Raw genomic sequence first — 25,492 nt, forward strand, 5'->3', positions numbered from 1 at the left:
AAACGGCTTCCTTTGTGTCGATGAGCCATGTGTTTACGAGATATTGAACGGTCATGTTACGCATATGCATGCATGCAACAAGAAAATAAATAGTGTAGTTGTCAGATTTTCACAATGGAGTAACAGTACTGGTTTTAAATTGGCATTGGTCACAATCAAGTGCAGAATATGTGACAGACTTTTCCCCAATCAACCCAAACCTTCCACACTAAAACATTTACAAAAACAACGACAAAACATTGCAAATATAACAAAATATGGCAGAAATGGTCTGAAAATTCCACGCACGGCCTTAAAGAATCTAAAAGTCTTGCCACAAATTATAAAAGCTAACACACAAAGTACAAACTTACCAGAAGAGTCAGTGCTGTTCAGTACTCTCATGCAGGATAAAATGTGATAAAAGTGTGGTGCTTCAATATAGTATACATCTTCAACACCATTTATATATTGATTTCAGCACTGAAAGCAACTTATTTCAAGACTAGCGTTGTTCGTCATGCACATTAAATATTGGTATTGACATAAAAAGGTGGCAACTCGACAAAACTCAAAAATATAGGCGTATCAACCCAGGTTAGAAATGTATAAAATAGTGCCAAACCCAAACTCCTGCACAAAATACTGTCCTGAAATGTCTCGTATGTATGGCTTTATTCACGTCCTCTGATCTGTAACTTACGGGTTTGGTCACTCATCTCCTGTCGAATATCCACAAGTAAAAATGTCTAACAATTGTGATCCTGTATTGCACTTAGTAATTGCATGTGTCACTGAAAAGATAGCCGGAGAGCAGAGGGATTACAGCTGCATGGAAGAGGCTTCTGGTTGCCACATCCGCAGATCAACCACAATCTGGTTCAGTTTCTTCATCCACAGATTCCTCTCGTCCTTCGTGTCGGCACTCAGCCAGTTTCTGCACAGAAAAACGAGCGATGCAGAACAACCTTTAACAGGTACGCAGGGCATGTACGTGTATTAATATGCGCAAGTATAAACGGTAGAAACTTACTTGGTGACACACATAGTGTTCTTGCACTGACTGACGAGTGTCTCTTTGTCATTTTCTCTCTGAGGTCGGACTGTGATGAGCTCAAATGTGTTTGGTCGGGCACAAAACTCTCTGTTGGCCGGTGCCACCGTCTTACTGGTGCAGTTCGCCAGGTTGATGCGACCGATGGGATTCTAACAGAAGAAGAACATGTCAGGACGGTCGGTGTCTTTATCAGCTAATCTCGATATAGAAAGACAGGTGTGTCTCTTTTTTTCACTTCACACACCACTGAAAAATATCACATTCCCTTTTAAACCCAGTGAGAGATGCACAACGTCGCTGCGGTCCTGCTCGGTACAAAGGTCGCCCACAACCAACCTGCTCACGCTAATCGCAGAGTTAATGGACAGTTGCCATCGAGACGGAGATGGAGGTGTTTGTCACGATGAAGTAAAGAGGTGTCCACGAGAGCAGAGTGTGAGCAGAGCAGAATGAGGCTCAAACACAGCAAAGGTCCATCAGACACATTCAAATCAACAGCAGTGAATCAACCTCCTGGTAAGACCGAAAAACAGGTTATGCTACAGTTCACAAAAAAAAAAAAAAAAATTAAATCTGAAAAGATAAAGAAGATTTTTATAAAAATGTTCTTTGGATTGATGAAATAAAAAATCTGATTCTATCAAAACTGATTGAAAGTGTGGAGAAGCTAAAGAAAACAGCTCGTTGGGCCAAACACCTCCTGAGCTGTCAGACATAGTGGTGCTTCTCTTATGGATTATTAATGTGTGGCTGCCAGTGGAACTGAAACTCTGGCATTCATTGACGATTCCACTGTAGTCTCTCAGTTAATACCTGTCCAGAGGTATACAGCAGCATGCTGAGATCACATTCAAACTCATCGTAGCACATTTAATCATTCAGCAGGAATATTATATTAAACATACAGCTAAAACCCAGAAACATATTTTTCGGGTAAAGAGGTAGAACACTGTTGATCGGAGCGAAGCGGCCAGCTGCATGTTTTTAAGCAGGACAACAAAAGCTGTTTTCAACATGAGCCCGGTCTAATCAATCAATCCATCAATCAATCAGCTGTTACTACTGGGTTGTGACTGGTTCATCTAATATACAAGTGTAACAACCCCTCATTAACAGGACAAAAAAAATGATGAATGTATACAAAATTACTCCGAAGAGCTGCATATGCCACTGTGCTCCAAATGATCCAGATGAAGACGAGACTTATTTCATGTTTCCTACCACAAGAGGGAGTATAACCTTAAACAACTGCTTCTGAGGTGTAGTGCTACCAGAAAGACAGACAAAAATGTGTTGCTGTGACATTGCATGCTTGCAGAGCAGCAAGTAAAAGAAGAAAATAATCCACATCGAGTTATTTTTGTTAAATGTTCAATATTACATTAAAATGTTCAACTTTTTTGCACTCCTGGCAGTAGAAGAAATCTATATAAAGGCTCAGTCATAAAAAAAACAAAAAAACAACAACTCTGATTTACATTGAAACCACCAGAATCTTAAAGAAACACGAGGAGATTCTGCATGATTTGGACAGCGGATCAGTTCGACTGCAGGTCCAAACAGAACCTACAGTCACAGGGTGAACTGGCCTTTATACTGTCAGGTTTGTGACCAGCTCACCAACATGTCAACAAGGTAAACAACTTTACCTGAAAAGTAAATCCTTGCACCATCTCAGCAGCAGCCGACTACTCACATCTGATCATGACAAGACTCCAAGCAACTACCACTGACTGGAAAAATACCCTCATGGAGTCTAAACGGTCCCATTTGAGGCAAACATGCTACATATAAATATCTTTCAGCATCAAGTAATATTACAAACAAAATCTAATATCCACACATGCAAGAACCGTCAGCCCATAACTGAATGAACAAGGCAACTGTATGGCGACAGCTTTGTTAAGGTTACCTTCCGCTTTTCATCATCTGGGTAGGTCCAGTAGGAGATGCAGTATCCTGAGAGCACACACCATCTTCTGTGCCAAGCTCCAAATCCACTTACATCTTCAAACATCGTCTATGGTGAAACAAAAACAAGTCCATAACACTTTCAAAAATATATCATCAGCAAATCAGGGCCTGCCTCTGCATTAGTTCATCTGTGGTGGTGTTTTGATCGACATGCACTCACCAGGAAGCCCTTCTCCTCCACCTTCGAGCCCACTTCACACTGCATCTTGAGATAGACGTGGCCCTCCAGAGGGCACAAGAAGGGTACCTTGAATCCCAAGTACAGTCAGTTAATGAACAGGTCAGACATCAGTCGTTTCAGAAATATTAAAGTAAACAAGATACATCATAAACGGTTACAAAGCAAAAATCTGGTTGCTGAAAGGCACAAAAGAGTTCCCACGTGAAAACAGATCTGTGATCACTTCAACACTGTCTCACCCATTCCCACACAAACACAACCAAAGAAAGACAACAGGGTAAGTAGTAACCTTGTTAGGAAACATGCAACAGAGCACTTCTCTTTCACTTCCTTCATATTTGATCTAAAAGAAAAACATCAGTCTCGAAAGCGTCTGCACATACAAACAAGCAAGACATGTATTGTCAAGGATGTTATATCTTCAACGGCCAGCCACATATCAAATGTAGAAGACCTCAAAGTGAGAATTTGAAAAAAAAAAAAAAAAATTTTTTTTTTTAAAACAACAACCTGAAAGGAGTATCTGGCATTAATGGTTTCTGTACCTTCTCCAAAGAAAACTTGTTCTTCCCAACAGAGAGCAGAGTGAGTTTGTGTGATCCGACCAGGACGAAGTTACTGGTGCGAACGGCATTGGGTCCTCCTGGACTGGCCAAAACTACAGGAAGAGAGAATGAAATATATATAGAAATAATCTTTACACATCAAGCAGTACAAATCAGCCCGAGAACAGCTGGATGATTGTCAAGTCTGAGAAAAAGACCCTGAGGTTGCCGGGTAAAGGAGTCACTATATCTGATGCAAAACTATTGGCAAGTTTGCTAGTGAATAAAAATCAAGAAGGAGTCTGCTGCTTCAGTTTTGATAGTCCTTGTTAAAAACACTAAATCATATAGATTGACTCTAAAGTGTAACATACCTGGTGTCTGTGCACTTTTCTGGAAGAGAAGATAAAAGAACAAATGAATAAACAAGTTTCTGACAGAACGAGTTCCTTTTGTCATGAATTTCTCAGGAAAAAAGGTTTGATTGGGCAAAAGAAAACAATTTTAAAATACTTACACTGATAGCGAGGAATCTCTTTGGAGTGATAGCCTTGAAATATAGAAGCAAAAATAAACCATTTTAATGTTTGCTTTAAAAGGTAATGGGCAGGTGAGAACACAATAAACCCGGAGGACACGTGTTGCTCGTCAGTAAACATTCTTCTTCACTCGATGATACGAACACCCGAACTTGTGCAGAGAAACGGTTGCAGTAGAGATGTTTGCCGCCGGCCTGCCACAGTGCTCACCCACCACCGAGGTGCGGATACAAAAACTGCTCATACCGACATACACAAACAGTTGACCTCATGAACCTGTCTCCAGATTATCTGGACACACACACACACACACGCTTTAAGCACGGCTCATCATTTACTGACAATGTGTTTTATATTTGGTGAAAATAATAAACGTGTGGATTTACCTTTGACTTGCTGGGTTTCTTCTTCTTCTCACTGCAATCCTCCCGTTTCTGAACCTAAAAGAGATCGATGTGAATCAGTCAGAGTTTGTCGATACCAATCCAACATGAAAAAGAAAGATTTAACATTCAAACAAGAAATATTTTACAAGTCAGTAAACATTAAGGTTGTCCCTTTAAAAAATTTAAAAAAAAAATTGTTTGAAAATGTAAATTGTTTAATTCAAATGCAACCTCAATAGCAAAAACATCAGATTTCAGTATTTCTACATTGATTTACAATCCACCAAAAATTAGATGATGAAATCAGCATCTTTCCACAGAAATTACAGTTTAAAATTTGATTCTGAAGGATGGTTTACGTGAGCTAAAGATGTATGTTTTTGCCACGGTGACTCAGATATGAATGCAGCAACACTATTTCTGCCCTGTTACGACACCATTATGGGACACTTACCAAACAGTACACCTCTATATCAACTTCAAAGTTACTGGAGACGTCAGATCTGAAATTGAAGAAGTATTTCTTGTCAAGTTCACCATCCAAATTAAATGATCATTAGAAACAAGAGTTACTCGAGTTATTGAAAGCAAGACTAAATGGAACAGGCACATTTAAATGAGGATGTAGATTTAACAAACCAGATGAAACATCCCGACTGAGCAGGACAACAGGGACTGGATCAGAAACAACAGCGGGTCCTTTGGTACCGACGGTGTTTGACTTACAAGGTGAACTTGGTGGGGAAGGTGAGGGTGTCTCCACTCAGGCCACGGTGTGTGCTGGCTAACGGAGTGGCCACAGTGTGCTCTGCTCCAGCTCGAATCATGATGAAGAAGGAATGTTTGGTTGACTCTGAAATAATCGAAGGACAGAATGATATCAGGCAACATGAGGGAAATAAATTCAGAGGAAAGTCTCCATTACAAACACTTGTTTTATCGGTTTGAAAACCAATAGCAGTCTATTGAAAGCACAACAAGAAGAATAAAATGATTTGCATTACTGACAAAACATTAAACATGGTGCTATTTAAATTGTAAACTGCTTCTACCTGGTTTGTTGGCAGTGGAGCAGACAAAGTCGGCCTTGAGCGGCAGGCGGAGCTCCTGCAGGGTGACGGAGCCTTTGGAGGCCGACATGCCAGGAGGCTCTGAAACTGAAGGAGCCTTCTTCTGTCCTGTTGGGTCTCCTTTCAGACGGTCCAACTCTGCCTTCAACGCTTCCCTCCTCTCCGCTAAGGATGTTAAAAAGGTAAGAAAGTCAAGTCCTTGATGCTACCACAAGGAGTCGCCAAATCCCCGAGAGTGAGGTTGTATTGAGGCTTCAGTGTTTGTACCCGGTAGACGTCTGTAACTCAACTTAAACAGCCTAAAGAAACATCTTGAACGGATTAGCACTTTAAGCTCTAGCATCTATTATATTTGTGATCTCAAATCTTAGAAGATGATTCATTCTTCACTTTCAAATTGCTGCGTGTTGGTGATACAATTTTTGTTGATTATAAGACCAAACAAAGAAAAAAGAAAACAATATGTTTAATTACAATAATAACAACAACAAAAATGACAGTAGGGCATCAGCAGGAAATATTAATATTATAATGATATTATTTGTTAAAGCTTTATGAAGTGTGGATGAACTCACTTGCCACCAGCAGCAGCCGCTCTGCCTCCGCCTCCACCGGAGATCCTTTGCCGTGTTCTTCGTCTGTGCAGCAGTTGAGCGCCTGGCTGGCCTGATGGATAACCGTCTGCTGGAGGTTCAGCTCACCGCTCAGAAACTACAAACAGAGAAACGCTTTACTGACACTTTCCAGACGGGCAACGACTCTGGTATAAATGTAAAGGAAATGGTTTTATTCCAAACCTTCATCTTCTGTTTGACGCTGAAGAGACTGGATCCTGCTGGCTCCTCTGCTCTTTGAGAAACATCCTTATTTCTCACAATAACCTGCTTGACATTTGGTCTCTCCGTCTCCTTCACCCTGGTGGATCTGTATGCGTCGACGCTGACGCACGCAACGACAGACAGCTTCATATTACACCGTACATCCAATGAGACATTAAGAACAGGGGACTTCAGTGCATTTGCGTGCTGCATAGGAGCACTTACCTATAGAGCAGTTTGTGGTCCTCGTCCGAGGCCTCCACACTAACTGAGGAAGAGGTCCGTAAAATGTTGGCTCTCTGGAACTTGCTAGGTTTGGGATCTGGAGTGTTGTTCTTCACAATGAAGGAGCTGGCCGGAGTTGACGTCTGCACAAAGACATGAAGAAAAGGTCGTCGTTAAGCAGTTCATCGCTGCATTTCAAGTCTGTCGTTTGCATCAAACAGATTTGGTCTGGTGACAAAGCCGGTGATGGTTGATCTGTGGACAGACCGACCGTGTGGAGCGGTGGTACTGATGATACGCTAGTTTTACCTGGAACGGTTTACATCGCACCGCATGTATATGTTGAAGGAGTTTCACACAGCGAGCCCTTTGACAGCTGAAGCAGTGTTTCTCCTGTTTGTACTGGAGCAGCTCATCCGACAGCACCACACACATTTGAGACACTTCGTAGTAACTAAGTTTACAGAATTCCACAGTAATCAATTTATATTGTCACTTTATTGTATGTTTTTATCATGATTATTTGCTAATTTCTAGAGTAATGGATCAACAGAGGATTTTTCTGGCCATTTGAAGTACGATGTGGAACCAAGGCTGCAGTCTGTGACCTCTCCTGTTTGATTCGTGGCAGGGTAGAGGGAAGAAAAGATCAATCAATCAATCAATGCAAAAACTGTAGATTCTTTCCCCATGGAGCAACATGAAAACTATTTTGGTTGAGTAAAAATCATCTGTCAGTGAGCGTGGTGACGGCAGGTTCGACGGGTAGAGGAAGTGACTGCAGGGGGAGGCTGTGTGGATTGACTGTGGATGTTTTAAACAATCTATAGTAGTTAAATGTTCTTCTTTTGTTATTAAATGGCAGTTGACAAACTGCCGGTAAAAAACAAGGGAAAATATATATTTTTTAAGACGAGGCAATAGTTGCATAAACAGTTCGACCCTTTTATGATTTCATTCCAATTTGAAAATCATGAACCTTCCCTAAAAGAAGCGTGATGTCAGCCTACCATCATTCTCCTGTCTGGACTGTTCACCACAGCAGCCACAGTCTCTGCCAGCGGAGTGAGGAGGGACATGGAGGAGATATTCAAAGCATCTTCCTCCCCGTCCTGATCTTCCTCCTCCTCATCATCATTCAGAGCTTCACTCTGCTCCAGAACTCCATCGAACAGCTCGTTGATGACTGCAGAGTTGATGGACAGGTCCACGTTCATTTCCGTCTCCTTGACAACCTCCTTTTCTTTGTCGTCATTAGTCATCTTTTGTACAGGATGGGCGACCTCCCTCAGGGGGCTGGACGTTGAGGCCGGAGGGGAGACCATCAACCCATGACCTGCTGCTTGACATAATCAGTGTTATGAGCCGTTGTCTTTTACTACTTTGACATTCAAGGATTTCATGTGGACATCACAACTAAAGCTCATATTGGCAATTACATTGTCACACAATGGTGGAAACTACAAACAAGTGTCAGGAATAAATTTAATGGTGAGGTTCCAGATACTTCTGAACAAAGATAATCCACGGTGTCCACCAAGAACGCAAAAGGTTCACTGTCTTTGGGTTGGGTTAAACGGGTCACTCAAATAGGATGGGCTCTGTGGAGGAGGACCTGCTCCTAATGTAGCTACGACAGGCTTATTGGTAGTGGGTTATTTAAAAGATGCTGAAATATGCTTTGTACAGGTGGATATATAGACTTCAGTACATGTTTAGGTAGACTGTAAACTCTGATTTAGAAGGACTGAGTTTGGTTAGTCAGCCTGTCCAAACCTTTCAGCTAAATCACATGTAGAATATTGGCATGAACCTGCGTTTCACTACTTCAGTCGGCATTTTCATCTCTTTCCACTATCTGTGATTTACTGTTTGCAAAATCATCATGGCAACAGGAAACAACTACAACAACCTTAAAGCAGCCATCTACACGCTGAAAATGGCAAGTTATGACCAAGATGTAAATCATGCAGTAAGGAAGGCCTGCTGGTTGTGAATATCACAGCGTACCTGGAGGAGTGTATTTGGTGAGTTTATCAGCTCTCTCATCAGACAAGGCTGAAGGTTCATCCTTTGGCTCACATGACGCTTCCTCACACTCCACAGGCTTCTCATGCTGTTCCTAAAAAGCAGATTATTTGTTCATTACAATCTAGTATATGATGGGAAACGGGACTATATATTGTGACATCACTTTGTCATTTGTGTGTTAAATGGTTGTTGTTGAACCTTATCGTCTGTGTTTGTCTTAGTTTCTTCCCCCTCCTCTTTGTTTTTCCACATACTGATCCCTTTTTGGAAGCGGCTGCGAATTTGAGCCAGCTCAGACTCGCGCTCCTGAAATGAGGGAGATTTCTGTTAATCTGATTTTGCTATTTTGATGTTAAAAGGATCACAACAATAAGAGGACACACTACAGCATCTGTAACATGAACCTACCAGCTTCTGTCTCTGAGTGAGATCAGCAGTGGTTGTGTTGGCAGCCTGGGCGGCTCGGAGTCTGTCCTGTACCAGTTTGGTGTTTGGTGTGACGGCCGGTGTTCCGGTGGGAGTCTTGGCCTGCGTGGTGACTCCAGCGGGGGAACTTTGGTTGTTGCGCTGCTGGCATCGCTCTTCAAAACGCCCCAGGAAAGATTTTACGACTGTTCAGAACAGAGGAGAGAAAATATACTTTTTCATTTGGAGGGAAATGAGTTCAACATTGTACACTTAACATATATATGTAGCAGTACGACTTTGTTTATATGTCTAAAAAATAAACGGTTGTATTTAAACAATATTAAGGATCATTGATGAACAAAGCTGCAATGTAGGAACGCTTTTATTGCAAATAAATTAAAACATGGGGCTTTTTTTTCCTTCCCCATCATGCAGTTGTGTACAAGATGTTCAGTTCCCTGTGTTTTTGGGTGGATCAATTTTCTCTGTTGTTTCTTCACTAATATAAAGCATTAGATACAAACTACTACTTTTTTCAAAAAATGCACAGCTCGGCACATTATCTACTGATAATTTTGCCACATTTACTTAAAAAAAACCTTAGATAAACTATCATGAAATTACTATTTGACATTCAGTTTTGTAAAATAACTGAAAAATGAACTGCAACCTGACTTACCAGGAGCTCCAGTCGTGGCCTTTCCCTGGGGCACCGATGGGCCAACAATGGTGGGCTTGGCACGAAGCTCTGGCTTTTGGGGGCTGGAAGTGAGGTTGAGACCCTTGGAGAGGGGCTGCTTCCTGAGGGGACTTTGAGGCACTGATGATGAGGAGGAGCAGGAGGAACCGGCCTTCTGGGGATTGGCTTGGAGGGCTGTTTCCTGGATGGAGATCTTCCCCTCTGAGATCTTCTGAATACTCGTCACTGACTGAGATGTAGGTTTTGATGCAGGGATGTCAGCCTTCTGAGGGCTCGGGAGAAACACTCGGCTGGACTTTACTGGAGAATAAACAGCCTGCTGAAAAGACACACAAATAGCACGTCCATTTATTCATAAAGAATATTCAAAATATCACTAATTGGGGTTCCCTGGTGGCTGGCTAGTAAACATCAACAGCAAGATATGAAAATATCTTTGGTCTCGAGAGCCACACAGAATATTTGGTCAATTATTGGCGAAAAATAACTCTTGCCCTGTAATGTGAACAGACACATTCCCACAAGGAATAAACTAGTGACGCAGATCCTTTAATTTGATCCATTCCAGACAGAAGCAAGTTCATACAAAACAATTGTCAGGCTGTAGTTACAAGACTTGATAGAAAAGTGCAAAACATTACATCGAAAACACCAAGGAGATACGAGGTGTTTTATTAACAGCTCCATATCCACAGACATAACTAGATGAAGATAGTGAAACAGTATCAATCAGATTAACTTAGACTCTGTTCATGAGATTATCAAAAACAATTCCAAGCAGACAGAAGGTGCTTATATCACCTTATGTCAATAACCATTATTATTATTATTTTTTTAAGTGAAAACAGCAAAACAGTATCCAGACTAACAGTAAATTGGCCTATTTAAAATTTAAATTAAAAAAAAAGAAAAAAAAAAGCTTTAGGCTATACATTTTCACAAGTTAGCATTAATTAGGTGATTCGAAACGATAGACTGATCATACATCCGTGGATAAATTTGTTAGTATGCTTAACAGCTCGTTGAAAAAATGCTTCATTACGTCTTTAAAAGTAATCACGTATACCTCCATGCCTTCAGTATGTTGGAGAGTTCCATCCGGATTTGTCGGTATTAAATTATCTCCCCGATTCATACCTTGGACTTATTTATCATATAACTCACATGCCAGGCAACCTCTTGCAGGCCATAGACAAAAATGCCAAGGGCCATATTTGTCTTGCAGGTTGAATAAGCCTGAAGAAAAGATTGTACAGCGATACAAACCATTCTGCTGTAGAAGAAGACAAAACTTAGTAAACCTACCTGATTAGAGTTGGACGTGGACTTGCTGTTTGCAGTTGAAGTTGTCGCTGTAGCACTCGGTTTACTACTGGAAGTCACTGTGGCATCTCTGGCAGTATATTTGGGGCCAGATGTGGTAGCAGGCTTCTCCTTTGGGATGTTAGCATGGTTAAGATCGTCTTCCCAGGATCCGATGGTGGCAGCCAGATTAGCCAGTCTGCCTCTCCTCCCTACTGGAGTTTCTGAGGAAAACGTGGGGACGGCAGGTGGGACGTCTCGTGTCTTCATCGAGGACAGAGGAGTGCAGTCCTCAACTGCACCAGAAGTGCCTGTAAAAGTCGGAACATGTATCATTTGGTCAGACAAACTATGCCACAGTCCCCTAATCCTGTGAAATCAGGAAACCTGCAATGCAAAAATCTAATTAAAAGTACAGAGAAAAGCTGAGGTGGAAAGTGGGAACATTTTCCTTCCAGCACATCAGCCGTTTCTTCCTTTGACATCTGACTCTTTCTGGCTACGATACCAGCGATGGTGTGACTGGTAGATCACCACACGCTCCCCCAGTTATTTTTATTAACGACCTAATACATACAAATTGACCCAACAACTGTATACTGGGACCGAGCTTAAAAAGATACTGACTTTTACAGCATTTAGGAAACATTTATAACAAAAATCCTGTTACTGTCTACTGTTAGTTGTATTGCATTTAAATCCTTGTCAGTCGGATATCGTAGATGCTAAAACTGTGTTTTGTTATTTTGGTTCCCTATTTGGTTACACATTGAACATTAAAAAGCAATTTTAAATATTTTCATTTGACAATCTAAGCACACAATTCACATACCATCCCAACACTTTCTCTGCTCCGCGAGCTTCTGCAGGCGTGATTTCATGCCATCAGCAGATAGAGACGGACCTTCAACCAAGTCTTCCTTGTTCCTTTGCAGGGCTGAACTGGCAGCTTCCATATGTGCTTTCCTACTGCTGAGAGGATCAGCAGCAGGAGGGACACACACCTTCTCCGGCTCTGGTTGATCAGCTTTCAGCTGCTTTGGCTGAAACTGGACATCAGGCGCGGTGGAAGTCTTTTCCTTGGAGGAGGAAAGTCGGACGCTGGCAGGGCCCACCGGGGGTTTCTTGTCTGTGGGAGGATCTGAGAGCATAGGAGCCACAACTTGTATCACCATTGGCTCCTGGTTTTCCTCGCCGGTGGAGGGCTGGACAGTTTCCCCAGAGCACCTGCGCTTTGAGGGGCAAGGCTTGGAGGATACCTGTGGAACTGAAAGAAAGTGATGGAGAAATATAAGCAACTACAAGGGGCTGCAACTCGGTGGCTAAACTGACAGGACAGCAATTCAACAAACGTGGTCATACCTTTATCCATAACAGACTCACTGATCACACTGTTGGTGTCAACCAGTGGCTCTCTGGGCCTTTTGACCATCTGTCTGTTTGCTGCATTTGGTCTCTCGGCCATTTTCTTCTGCAGGTTTTCTCTTCGAGCTCGGGTCCGCTCCAACAGTTTCTTGTTTGACAAACAGAGTTGATTTGTTACTACGATAACTGCAGTACACATATTGAAGATGGACCAAAATAAAAACATCACGTCAGAGTGGTTTACTGTATCAGGTACAGCAGAATCCAACAAAACCACAAAGTATAGACTTAGAAACGACAGTCTAAACATGTCATATTATTTTTTTTTTGATTTGATTTGATACACTTTATTAATCCCCGAGGGGAAATTTCTTCTTCACTACAGCAGGGGGGCTCTCAGGGGGGAGCTGCTGCAGCAGGCTGCCACTAGCGCGGCGCCAGGTAACCTGACCTGAGGTGCATGTTTTTGGATGATGGGAGGAAGCCGGAGAACCCGGAGAGAACCCACGCAAGCACAGGGAGAACATGCAAACTCCGCACAGAAAGGCCCAGGACCGGATTCGAACCCGGAACCTTTTTTGCTGTGAGGTGACAGTGCTAACCACTGCACCACCGTGCCGCCCAATATATAATATTAGAAGGAGCACAAATGCATAGCTAGGCTAATATTTTAGATTGCATTGTATTGCTACTACCACATGTGCACAGCAGGAGGCTTTTTATTCAAGTTATACAGTTACAGTAATACAGGATATCTGCTCTTCAGCTACATCAACAGTAATAACTGAAGGACTGAACCTGCTAGATTGCCACTAAGGCCAAATGTTAAAGGCAGTTCTTCAACAATAGACTTCTGGGTCTGACAAGTGAAGCCAATACACAAGTGTCATAAAGTGCAATACTGCCAAAGGCCACTCGGGGTCATCTCCAAAAAGGCTCTGGCTCCATAATCTCCCATTCAACTTCTCTCATGAAAAGGTGACACATTTTCTCCATTAGTCGTTGAAGGTATTTCTTCCAGATCAGCCGGGTGTACCGACATCTCAGTTATTGCACCGACCAGAAAATTAGGAGGGCTGCATAAAACCGACAATGTGACATTCACGCCTACTTCATACTGTGACTGGCCAGCTGTGCAGAGACACATGACTCAAGGAGCTATTTTTTATCACTTTTATATGAACAGTTAAGTGCAACCAAAAGTGCAAAACAATAAATATTTTCCAGGACAGACTGAAAGTATGAAAAATGATATCCACACATTCAAACATCACAGCTGGCTTTTCACTCTGTCTCCAAGTGCGCTCCTCCAATGCAACCATAAATACTTTTGATTTCTGATGTGGTCGTATTTGGCTACATGCATTAGCATTAATGTTGACCTCTTACACTAGTATTTTTTCAATAGGAGTTTTTAATCCAACAACTACTGATATCCTGACATGCCATGGATGCTGCTGGTAAATATTTCAATTTGACGAGTGATAAAAACTGCTCACTCAAAATTTTTCAAACCCTAAATTTGATAAAACACATTTCTTTATTGTTGATGTCAGAATCAATTCAAGTACATCCTAAATATTTTTCACAATCTGAAACTTGAAGGGAACAGTTGGGATGCTTGTTTTCAACCAGACTTAATACAAATTGAGGTTAAACGGTGGCACTGAAATTGGTGTTCAATGAAAATGTTTGTGAGCCAACACATTTTTGTGTCTACAAAAACAAAAGGCTGGAAGAGAGAAAGAGAAAAATATATTCCCAAAGTTTTACAACTACTTTTAAGGGAAGCTACAAATGGATGGGACATTTGTATAAACTCTAATTGTGTGTATATTTTTGGTACTGCAACTCCTCACTTTCGTCAGACATGGCTCTCCTTATAAATCTACTTTTATTTTATTTTTTTTTGCTGTGAAACTTGCAATTAGTCTGTGGCTGACAAAAATGCCAAATATGGTGCATCTTCCCAGATAAATGGTGGATATCCAAGAAAAAAGTATGTGTAAAAAGGAAAACGACATTGTTTCTCTCTCCCTCAGCATGGACTACTTCAACAAGCAGAATAAGAGTCTAAGACAGACAAAACAACCCTTCACCACCAGAGATGAAAAAGGCTTCTGTTGGCTGGCACACCCTTTTTTTCCCTTCCTCTTCTTTCCAGTGCAACCTCGCCTCCACTTAGCCTCTCACAGCCTGATCTATTGTGCTGTACGTTAACTGTGCAAGCCACAACACATACCAGCAGCAGGCCAACACTGCCTGCACTATTTCAGAGGCAGGGTGGAAAACTGGAATCACTTTCAACGGCATTCCTCCGGATTGAGCCACTCCTTCACGCGTTTGAAATGTCCAACTCTATTGGCCAGTTTGTTGGAGGAAGAAGAACCCGGACTCGTTTCTAATTATATCTTCCAACTACAGCACGAGTGTAAAAAGAGACCGAGAGCTGGTAAATTGTCAGTGCTGAAACTTTGCCTTAAAAGGAGCCAAAGAAGTTTTACTTGACACCTTTGTGCTGTTTTTCGCTGCATTAAGCTTACAGTAAATATAAGTACATATCAGGATCTTGTCAATTATCAGCCCGGCCAAGTTATTTACGGACGGTTCAAACACTAAGACAACTACTTATGACTGACTGACTGACTTGACGAGATGAAATGAGGAGCTCCATGTTTTTTGTGATAGATTTGTGGTTGCTGGCGACCGATGACGCAACGAATTAACACGTGACTACATTTTTGTGTGGTAACGTCAGCTTACTTAAACGTATTATGGAGGCAAAGACGTTGCTTGTGTCTTACGTTTCAAATAAGATGATAAAAACAGCCACTGTTACGTTCGTTATGTTAGCATGAGCACGGGACGTTAACGCAGCTATTTCGACAATACTTTGCGTTAGCGAGTAAGTACAGTTAGCTCGGTGACTCACCTCAGTAAACGGATCCATTTTGGACGGTTTATATCAACTCAGGCAATATTTCTACAAGTTAGGATTTTAAAAGTCTTGTCCACTGATACGTGTACACAAACAGGGCGTACAAATGCGAGCTGAGCGGCACTCAGCGTTCCTCTCCTCGGCTCCTCTTCTCGCTCTGCACACAAAACAACTTCTGTTCAAATTTGAATCTTACCGCTGCGCCTACTGCGCAGACTCCAACACTTAACGAGTCGCCTGAGAACCAATGAGAATCAAGGAAACGGACTTCGCGCTTGGTCAACCAATCAAAACCCTGGTATGTGAAAGTAGGTTGTCACTTTACAGAAAGAAGCGTTGACTATAATAAACATCCTTCTACCGAACTGCTTTTTTATTATTCATCAGTCATCTTTGTATGCAAATGATGAAAACAAGTACAATAACATCTGTTACTCTGAGATAGTCTATGACCGAGATGGCTACTAATCTGCACAGACACACTGAAAACAAGTGGTTCAAACCTGCACAGATAGATAGATAGATAGATAGATAGATAGATAGATAGATAGATAGATAGATAGATAGATAGATAGATAGATAGATAGATAGATAGATAGATAGATAGATAGATAGATAGATAGATAGATAGATAGATAGATAGATAGATAGATAGATAGATAGATAGATAGATAGATAGATAGATAGATAGATAGATAGATAGATAGATAGATAGATAGATAGATAGATAGAATATACAACCAATAAAATTCAAAATAAGTGGTAATTATGGGTTAAAACGGAGCCAAGGACAAAGATGACTTAAATCAGCCTATCAGTAAATGAATAGATTAATAATGTCAGTGTCAATAATGACATTAAAGTGCCACTGATTATTATTGCAAAAAGTAAGCACAGTTCCCTGGAAGTCCTGACTCAACTAATATTGTTCACGCATATCAACCTGTGTTCTTTAAAGTTAACTTGTGAAAGATATGTATGGCCATTGTTTAAAGCCACCTTCTTTGTTTCACATTTGAATTTGATAGTAGTATAACTAGTTTATCATAAGTCATTTTACAAATGGTCTCAGCACAAAAACTTGCTTCGATTTTTAGTTTATTGTTACTGTCATCATGTTCTTTAAAGTTTGTGGTGGGAAAAAAAGCCATCAGGTGCCATCAGTCAAAATTGATGGCACCTGATTGAATACAATCTTGGCGTCAAATGTCAAGATCTTATCCAACTAAAAATGAACTGGTGCTAAATTACACAATTATATAAGAATCTCCCAACAGGACCAAATAATAAATCAATCTCGCGTTCTCTCAGCAGGACTTCATTTCCCGCGAGCGTCGTGTTTATACGTGCGTAGTTACCGACGTAACCATGGCAGCGGATCAGTAACTGCGGAGTCTGTCACACAGCTTGCTCGCGTGTCCTCCTTACTTTCGCTCGTTTGGCTGGAGCTGTAGAGACCACTCGGGCTGCAACTCCGTGTCGGTGGCACGTCTAATGTCAGCTCAGGCTTTTACAAAAATGGACCAATATATAATATAATATAATATAATAGTTGCGCACCAAGCCGCTCCTGGTAACCCGGCATCACCGCCGCGCGTCCGTTTGGACATTAGCCGGCTAATTTAGCTTGTTTGACTTCGCTGAGAGGATTTGTTTATTTCTCGAGCAGCATCGACGCAGTTGGAAGTTTCCAAACACCTTTACACCTTTACAGAGGATGCTGGAGTCAATAAAAGTAACAGGTAATGCTGAATTTGTCTTATAACTTATCGGGGACACTAATGCCCTGATAGTAGTGATAATATTTGAATGTAACGAGCATTAATTAAAGGTGGGTAACTAAAGTTGAAATATGAAATGAATCCAATAGTATGAAAAGGGCAACGGACTCAAACAAAAATCGAATATGAATTTATTCATTATTTCTATTTCTATTGCATTATATAGGCCTCCTGCATCGTTTTGTAGTGGTGCTGACTGCAGCCCTCTCAGATGGAGGGCTTACTCAGTGTTGCCTCAATGCATTTCACCATCAGTATATATTTTGAGTGATTGTGGTGGATGAGATGGAGATCAGGACTGTTTGCTGTCATATTAATACGTTTTATTCTATGTTTAATATCCGGCTTGAAAATGTCTTAAATCAACTTTCCAAAATCTTCACACCCAGGATCTACTACATGCAGTGCCGGGCTGGTTACTTTGTTGTTTCCTGTATGATGTGATAGTGACCTATACGTTTAGAGGAAATTGAATTGAATAATGTTGGGTAATAGTGTTTGATTTGATGGCTGAACAAGCCAATGAAGATCCGAGTTGTACGATTCCCTCCTCCAGTCATTGCTGTGCAGCTGAGGTCATTAGTCTGTCCTGTCTGTGGTTGTGATTCTGCCTCAGTGCTGCTGTCCATACAGAGAGCCTGCTTTGACCGGGATGATACCCAGGTCACCTTAGTGGAAAACGCAGAGACCTGCACTCTGCACCACCAGTCTCTGGAGACACGATGACAATCATTTCCTCTGTGAAAGCAGGATATTATATACATATATACTTATTAAACTGACTCGTGTATCACCATAGACTGCTGACATAACAGCAGTTCAAGACAAGTCCAGCTATGTGCATTCGAGTCAGAACACATCAGCATGATTGAAAAGTGAAAAGTGGAAAAAGACAGTTGTTACATAGCTTTCAATGGAGAGTTGCGTTAACCACAGTAATTGGAAGCTTTACATTTATTGTATTTATCATAGCTACATTTATTGCCTTGATTGTTTTTCGCTTGGCATCCGAATAGATCTAATTTTATCCTGCCTTGATAAGAGGATTAGTCGGTCTAGTGATCTATAAAGGGTGTACACATGAAGCTGATTACTGGTCTCTTCCTTTTTTCAGAAAGACTCCACTGGCCAGAGGTAGAAATGTCCAAACAGTACATCTTGAACTCTGCTGACAAAGCAGTGAGTCCAGACCAAGTGTACCTGGAAAAGATTTCTTCCAATGTTCTCAAAGACCTCCTAAGCACTGGCTCCAACAGCTACAACGTCCTGCTGCAGGTTGAGGACGAGGAGAAGAAGAGCCAAAAGCAGGCCTTGTACAAGAGGCCAAAGACAGTGAAATATGCCGCCACATTTACCAAAAAAAAACGTCCAGGCATTGCTCCCAAAAAAGTTCGTGCTTCAGAAGGTGGCAGTAAACCAGCACAGACGAACCACGTCCTCTCAGGAAGCTCCGGTCTCCTTAGGCCTGCACGGACCATCGCAGTAGTGGGCAGCACGATGGGCCTCAACCCTCGTGCTGCCAGCAAAGATGTCAGGAAGATGTGTGCTCCCAACTCACCTCGCACTAAACTTCCCTCTTTGCACAAAGCAGCAAACCCACAGGAAGTGGAAAATGCCAAGAAGCTCTGCATCCTTACAGCTATCAAGCCGTCTAATGTTGAGAAAGAGAAGGCCAAGTTTTTTAAGTCTGACTTCGACTACAATCCACAGTTTGAGTACAGCAACCCTGTTTCTCCACTTGTGCTGTCACGCCATAACAACGCCTCAGATTGCTTCCTGACACAGGTAAGGCTGTGTTTGATTTTACAATACCCACTGATTCATGATGTGGGAACATAGTCCCAACAGCAATAAGAAAGAGTCTCAAAATAGAAGGCTTTGGCTGTGATCGGTAATGGTGTGTGGACAGGAGTCACTTGACTTGGACTTGAATCACACTTCAGTCATGAATTTGATGACTTTAGACTCAACCTGGACATGAACACCAGTGACTTGTTTTGGACTTAAAGCCCTTTGACTTGAGATGACTTGACATACTCAGTGTGTCCAAACATTAAAATATATGGTGAAAACAATGTGTAACGAAGCAACTGAAGATGATAAGGCCAATCCCGCTGCTGACCAGATTAAACAGACTCATCCTAGGTCTTGGAAAGACTCTGACAGTATGACAAGTTTGGTATTAAAGTAAAAACTGGGTTAGAGAAACTCCAAAAGCTGAAACTTCCTCGCTTGCATGCAAAGCACAAGCAGTCAATGCCAGTGCAAAAGCCCACAAAAGTCCGAGCCAGAGCAGTGACAGGTCATTTATCACTACTACAACATCAACGTCCCCAGTGCACGAGGTTGGTGCTGAGCTGGCTGGTTTGAGATCAGCAAGCTCATGCCACATTAAAGCAGTCAAGTTGGATGCTGGGATTGCAAAGACTTGCTGCCAAAGCTGTTTAGTGTCAGGTTATATCAGGTGATTTGATGGAGCCGGCTTGGGAAATGACTGGGATCAATTCGTTTGGGAAACAAATAAATACATCCCAGGAAATACTGGAGAACTAGTTTAAAACTTCCTCAGGGGGTCAAAAGCCGGCCAAACTCACCACAAATGAATGTGGTGAAGTGTGTGTGAGATCGGACGTATTTCCAGTGAAGGGGAACAGGAGCAGCTCTGTGGTGTTGTGTTGCAGGCTGTTTCAGATAGTAAAACAAGTAAAAAGGATGTGAGCTCAAAAGGAAACACAGTAAGATAATCCTCTGCAGGATGCTCATGTTTCTTTTCCAAGAGTCTGGCCTAGTTTGTGACATTTACTTTTTGTTCTAATTTCTTGGACTGCCACTTGAATCACCTTTGTCTTACAGTATTTAAGGTATTTGTCAAGGAAAATGAAGGATACTAATGGAGTCAGTAGAGTAAATTTCAGTATAAAATTCAGCATGAGTTAATTCATTGTACATGTCGACTGTAAAATAGAGCTAGACAGGACAACAGCCTTTTAAAGTTAAAAGAAGTGAGGCAAGACTTTTGTTAAAAAAACAACAACTTCATTATATAAACCTGTCTAAATCCTATAACAGGACTAAATCTATCAAAATCTGGTGGCATCGATATTTCATTTTTTTTAAATTAATGACACCCTTGTCAGATAGAATTAGTTTCTGCATTTAAGGTCAGATTATTAGCTGGACTGTAATCAAAGCAATCCTTTACTCAGATGGGCTCGGGTTAGACCAAATGACTCCAAGTTTTTGGTTTATTTGGAGGGTGAATCTTAAGTCATTTTAAAAATACCAATAGTAATGATCCATATGAAGAGTGTTTTTTTACAACTGTATTTAAAACCATTACTATAAACTGATTTATTTTTCTAAGAGATTTTAAAAGTTTTAAGTAATATGGATATTAGTGATGGCCTAAAAAAAAAAATCCAGTATGGGTCAATGTCTACGCATTCAACTGTAGGAGAAGGTAAATGTGGGTGTCACCAGCGTAACAATGAAAAGAGATTATGACACAATTTAGTTTTACTGATCGCCCTTGTTTTCTCTTCCAAATAAATTGTTTGACTTGCAGCTGGGTTTTGGTTTGTCAGAACTAGATTATGAGACACTTTGATCAATTACAATTCATCAATTGTCAGATTGTAGGTTTGAGAATATTTCAGAAATGGTCTGATGCAGCCCCCTAATTCACCGTTGGAAAGGTGTTGGAGGGAGGAGTTTCTTTGAGCATGCCAGAAGTACATTAGGACAGAATATAAAGCCGGCTTAACTGGTAGTTTGATAAATATCTGATTGTCTATTTTTTCTTTGCTTGATGTTGTAGTTGTAGCACCTTTGGAGTGTCTGAATAAATCTCTCCACCATCAAAAAAGCATATAGCAGACAACATTCATTATAGTCAGCCTAAACAGTTATGTATATTCATCCTAGAAAGGGGGCTAATAACATAATCTTCTAACAAAAAAACTATAGGTGAATCAAATCACAGGTCACAGCACTCCATACTGTTACAGTGAATACTGAAAGACACTAATAAGTCCACACGTGGATACAACCAACCATCAAGCTCCATCTTAGTCCTACTCTAAATGATCGCCCAAAATGGGCTGAAATAGAAAAAGTGTCCAAATGAAACAATTCATAAAAAACAACTAGAATTAACACCACCCGGTTGTATGCCTCCACCAACCACTGAAGTTGCAGTTTACATCCATGTTTGTCCAGACTTAGTAAAGATGTAGTGAAGACCGTGGAGGAATTTGGCTCCAAAGAAGTCAAATTATAAAATATGAATGCCTCAAACACCTCCTCAATCCAACAGCAGAAAAACCCATAGATTTACCAAAGTCTCAAGTTAGTGTTGTTTCATTAGTGTCACCAATTCAGTATCCAACAAAATGTTAAATATTGTCATAACTTTTCCTTCTGTTCTTAGTTATGATGTTGAATAATGAACTACGAAGTGTTTTGGCAGTAAATTATGAATTTACAGTAAATAGACCTTTGAATAGATGTTTGTGTTGAATTTTGTCCTAATTAGAATGATTGAATTAGAGGCATAAATAAATAAATTCTAATCAGTTCAATCCAAGAGAACATTTGCACCAAATATAAAAGACTGACCGAGAGGTGTTTCTAAAATATCTCGTTGACAAGAATAACACGTACGTACGTTTGTTCAGAGGGATGAACTGCTGGAATCACAAGAGTTCGTCCTCTCTGGCCTTCACAGAAAAGACCTGGCACCACCCAACTCACCGAGCCTCTCTTGTCAAGTCTTCTTCCAGTCAGTGAGCAGACAGCAGAAAACAACCTGGTGCCACCGGTTACATAACATGACTGCCAAGTACTGCCTGTCTAACGCAAGTGTCAAAGATAGTCATCAGTCACCGGTGGCTTAACACAATGAGTTCCTCATCCCTTGCAGGCGGTGCACATCATGGAGCTCGCTCTGCAGAGATATGGCAGCTATGAGAAGTTTGAGCAGGTTACAGGCGGCAGCCTCCTCTCCAAGAGTCGCATCTCGCACAGCATCAAGAAATACATGGAGAAGGAAGGCTGCACGGGGGAGGTAAGACGACCGGCACCTCTGAATCTGGATGAGCAGAGAAGAAAGGAGATGCTTTGCTTTTTATTTATACGTTCTTATGCTGGTGGAGTTATTAACACAGTTGAAACCGTTCTCACTGCAGAGCACGTTTCACAGGGAAAACGTCATGAAGTTGCTGTAATGTGCAGGAGTGTGGTATTTCATCGTGCGCAGTGTGTCATGGTGGATTTGTACGTCATCATTGCAAAACAGCAGACGAGTCATTAAAGTGAATGTGCTCCAGGGAATATAAGACCTTGGCAAAAACCTGCCACTTCGCTGAAGTCATCCTGCAGTTAGATGTGTTTATGTAACCAAACAAATGCATGTTACATCACCGTGTTAATAATGTTCCACTGAATACACAACACGTATACACACCCGCCTTCATGATCGGCAGTGGGTTTAATCAGACCAGTCAGTGGAAAGAAAATACAAAGGAGTGAACTGCGTTGGTTGAACATTTGAGTCGGAGTATTTTTCTCGCGGAGCAACATATCGAGTTTCCAGAGTTTGCAGCGTAACTACAAGAAATAGGAAATCATATTCGTATGAAAAGCTTCTCATTAAGCGTCCCGGTGAGCCATGACTGAGAAACAGTGCGAGTATGGTTGCAAATATCAGTGGCTGGAGATAAGTAAGCCTGTCCATATAGAAAGCAGTGTCCTCGATTCACTGCTGCTTTCCTCCTGCTGCTCGTTAGTTTGTTGTGGACGTATACAGTTGTATGAACTCTATATATTCATAAAGTATTCATTGTTAACAATGACCAGTGACAATGACAATCACTACGAAGCAAGTTCAACTCACTCAACAAAGCGGAAACTCCCCTTCAGACATAATTAAATAAGAAATAATTATGAAAACATAATTCAAAGTGGTAGGTAGGCTTACTGTCATATCTTAGTACAACAAGGGCAAAGATTTAGTGCTTCAGTCAGTCAGTGTTAGAGGATGATGTCAGTAAAAAACACACTGAAATGAATCTATATCTCATAAACATCACCGGGGAAAGACGCAGAGGTTTGTCGGTCTGTGAACGCCGAGCTCGACGGGATCTTCTACGATTGGTGATAACAAATTTTCAAGAGAATTGATTGGTCATTAGGTGATACTTTTATATGTTTTACTCCGATATCTTGAATATAACCTTCTATGAACCAGGTTAACTTTGCAGGATAAGTTACCACGGCAATCTTGCCAAGCCGAGATGTCCTTCCAGAGTCCGGTCATCCTCTGATATCCGGCCATGCAGCAAATAAACTGTATCCAGTGGTACCAGGGGTCAGTTATTGTTTACGGGGTCAAACATGCAAATCTCTATAAGATGTTTTGTTTTAATCATGTGTAACAGTAACTTCTGTGTGAAAGTTGGATATTTATTACAATGATTTATTTAAATAAATAAATATAGTATAATAATAATAATACAACCATAATAAATAAAGGTATGTTTGTAATACTTAGCATGTCTAATGCTTAATAGTCCCCAATAACTTTTGGGCCACTGCAGTGTTTCTTTTATTAAGTAGGCATTCAGCCAAATGATTTTCCAGGCAAACGTGACCATGAATGCACCATCATATATCGGTTTGGTCCATGAATGCACCATCATATATCGGTTTGGTCCATGAATGCACCATCATATATCGGTTTGGTCCATGAATGCACCATCATATATCGGTTTGGTCCATGAATGCACCATCATATATCGGTTTGGTCCATGAATGCACCATCATATATCGGTTTGGTCCATGAATGCACCATCATATATCGGTTTGGTCCATGAATGCACCATCATATGGTTTGGTCCATGAATGCACCATCATATATCGGTTTGGTCCATGAATGCACCATCATATATCGGTTTGGTCCATGAATGCACCATCATATATCGGTTTGGTCCATGAATGCTTGTGAGCTGGAGTTCTGAATTCATCACAGCTAATATGATTCTCTAACTTTTAGGCCTATTCACTGTAAACCTGTATCTTCCCTTCATGTCACTCATCTCGTTGAAATCTCATGATCTAGATGTGGACAGTTCTTGGGTCTGTTAGATATTTCCTGCTGAGGACACTTCTCTTTGCTTTTAGGTGGTGATTTTTGAAGGTGAGCTTGTGTTGTCGTTGTCCTATGCCAAATTGAATTGTAAGGTGTTTGTTATTTTCTTGCATAGCCTTTATAAAGTACTTTATAGATGAGACAGGTCAAAGGAAAATACACCAGAAACATCAATATAAAATAAACAGACATCAGAAAAGTAACCCTGATCCTCACAAACACAAATATGTTTGTAACAGTGATGAGACAATAATGCTGTAAATAAAGGAAGGTGGCGCCACTCCTCATTCTTGCTGTAATGCTTCTACCTGTGTTGCTAGATAGTCGTCCACGTAACGGATGACCTCCTGTCCAGGGCCTCCATGACAGTGGTGAACAGCAGACCCACACTGACCGTCAACATCTCCAGTGCCCGAGAGCATTGGCTGGAGGGCATGCTGAGGCATGAGATTGGTGGGTACAGTAACTTTACAAACTTCTTAACGTGAGGTTTCTGCGGGTCAGCAGCCAAATGGGAAATCATTCAAGTTTGACTGAATTTGATTGTAATGCAGTTCATCAGAATCCATACGATTCCCTCCAGTCCTTACTAAAAGACACCAATGAAGCTGTTTTGAATTTAAACTTGAATACAAATATATATCTATTGCTCCTCTGTCCACCAGGCACACATTACTTCCGTGGCATCAACAACTGCCACCAGCCGTGGAGCAGCAGCTCAGGCAGAAAGAAACACAACCTGAAACCTCTGAACCCCACAGAGGAGGGCCTGGCCAGCATTCACAGTGTCCTGTTCAGGAAGGACCCCACACTGTGGCGCGCTGCCCTGCTCTACTACACCGTCTATCAGGCCAGCCACATGTCCTTCTCTCAGCTCTTCCACAATCTGGGACGCTTCGTACAGGACCCCAATACCCGCTGGGACTACTGCGTCCGAGCCAAGAGAGGCCAGACCGACACGGCACAGCCAGGTCACTGTCTTAGTAGAGACAGTCAAGATTCAAATGAAAGTCTGCTGACACATGGAGCCACTGAATTAGTTCACA

General features: G+C 41.3%; 2 protein-coding genes across 4 annotated transcripts in view; one reads left to right on the plus strand and one right to left on the minus strand.

Annotated features, from left to right (window-relative positions):
• anln (anillin, actin binding protein) lies at positions 1-22,221 on the minus strand. Of its 3 annotated transcripts, none has more exons than XM_069719160.1 (23): positions 22,052-22,221; positions 12,578-12,728; positions 12,048-12,482; positions 11,219-11,526; positions 9,893-10,232; positions 9,214-9,416; positions 9,004-9,111; positions 8,785-8,896; positions 7,785-8,113; positions 6,775-6,917; positions 6,529-6,670; positions 6,307-6,442; positions 5,714-5,896; positions 5,388-5,514; positions 5,116-5,164; positions 4,662-4,715; positions 4,254-4,286; positions 4,111-4,129; positions 3,737-3,849; positions 3,171-3,257; positions 2,949-3,056; positions 1,013-1,185; positions 1-916 (listed from the first exon to the last, which is right to left on the minus strand). In XM_069719160.1, exons 2-23 carry the CDS (start codon positions 12,678-12,680, stop codon positions 802-804), a joined length of 3,420 nt encoding a protein of 1,139 aa, XP_069575261.1. In that variant the 5' UTR covers positions 12,681-12,728; positions 22,052-22,221; the 3' UTR covers positions 1-801. The 3 variants fall into 3 exon arrangements, with proteins under 3 accessions (XP_069575261.1, XP_069575260.1, XP_069575259.1); XM_069719159.1 differs by having other exon boundaries at positions 21,966-22,221; XM_069719158.1 differs by lacking the exon at positions 22,052-22,221 and adding an exon at positions 15,513-15,661.
• Positions 16,901-25,492, plus strand: part of matcap2 (microtubule associated tyrosine carboxypeptidase 2) — an 11,981-nt gene continuing 3,389 nt past the window's right edge. Inside the window, exons 1-5 of the mRNA XM_069719161.1 lie at positions 16,901-17,260; positions 18,414-19,084; positions 22,221-22,364; positions 24,767-24,899; positions 25,112-25,417. Of these exons, the coding sequence (XP_069575262.1) occupies positions 17,236-17,260; positions 18,414-19,084; positions 22,221-22,364; positions 24,767-24,899; positions 25,112-25,417 (1,279 nt within the window). The 5' untranslated portion in view covers positions 16,901-17,235. The remainder of the gene's footprint in view (positions 17,261-18,413; positions 19,085-22,220; positions 22,365-24,766; positions 24,900-25,111; positions 25,418-25,492) is intronic.

Source organism: Brachyistius frenatus, unplaced genomic scaffold (genome assembly GCF_029030835.1).
Source record: "Brachyistius frenatus isolate BFR_SWC_R1_liver_20210118 unplaced genomic scaffold, ASM2903083v1 Contig_209, whole genome shotgun sequence".
Classification (NCBI taxonomy): domain Eukaryota; kingdom Metazoa; phylum Chordata; class Actinopteri; family Embiotocidae; genus Brachyistius; species Brachyistius frenatus.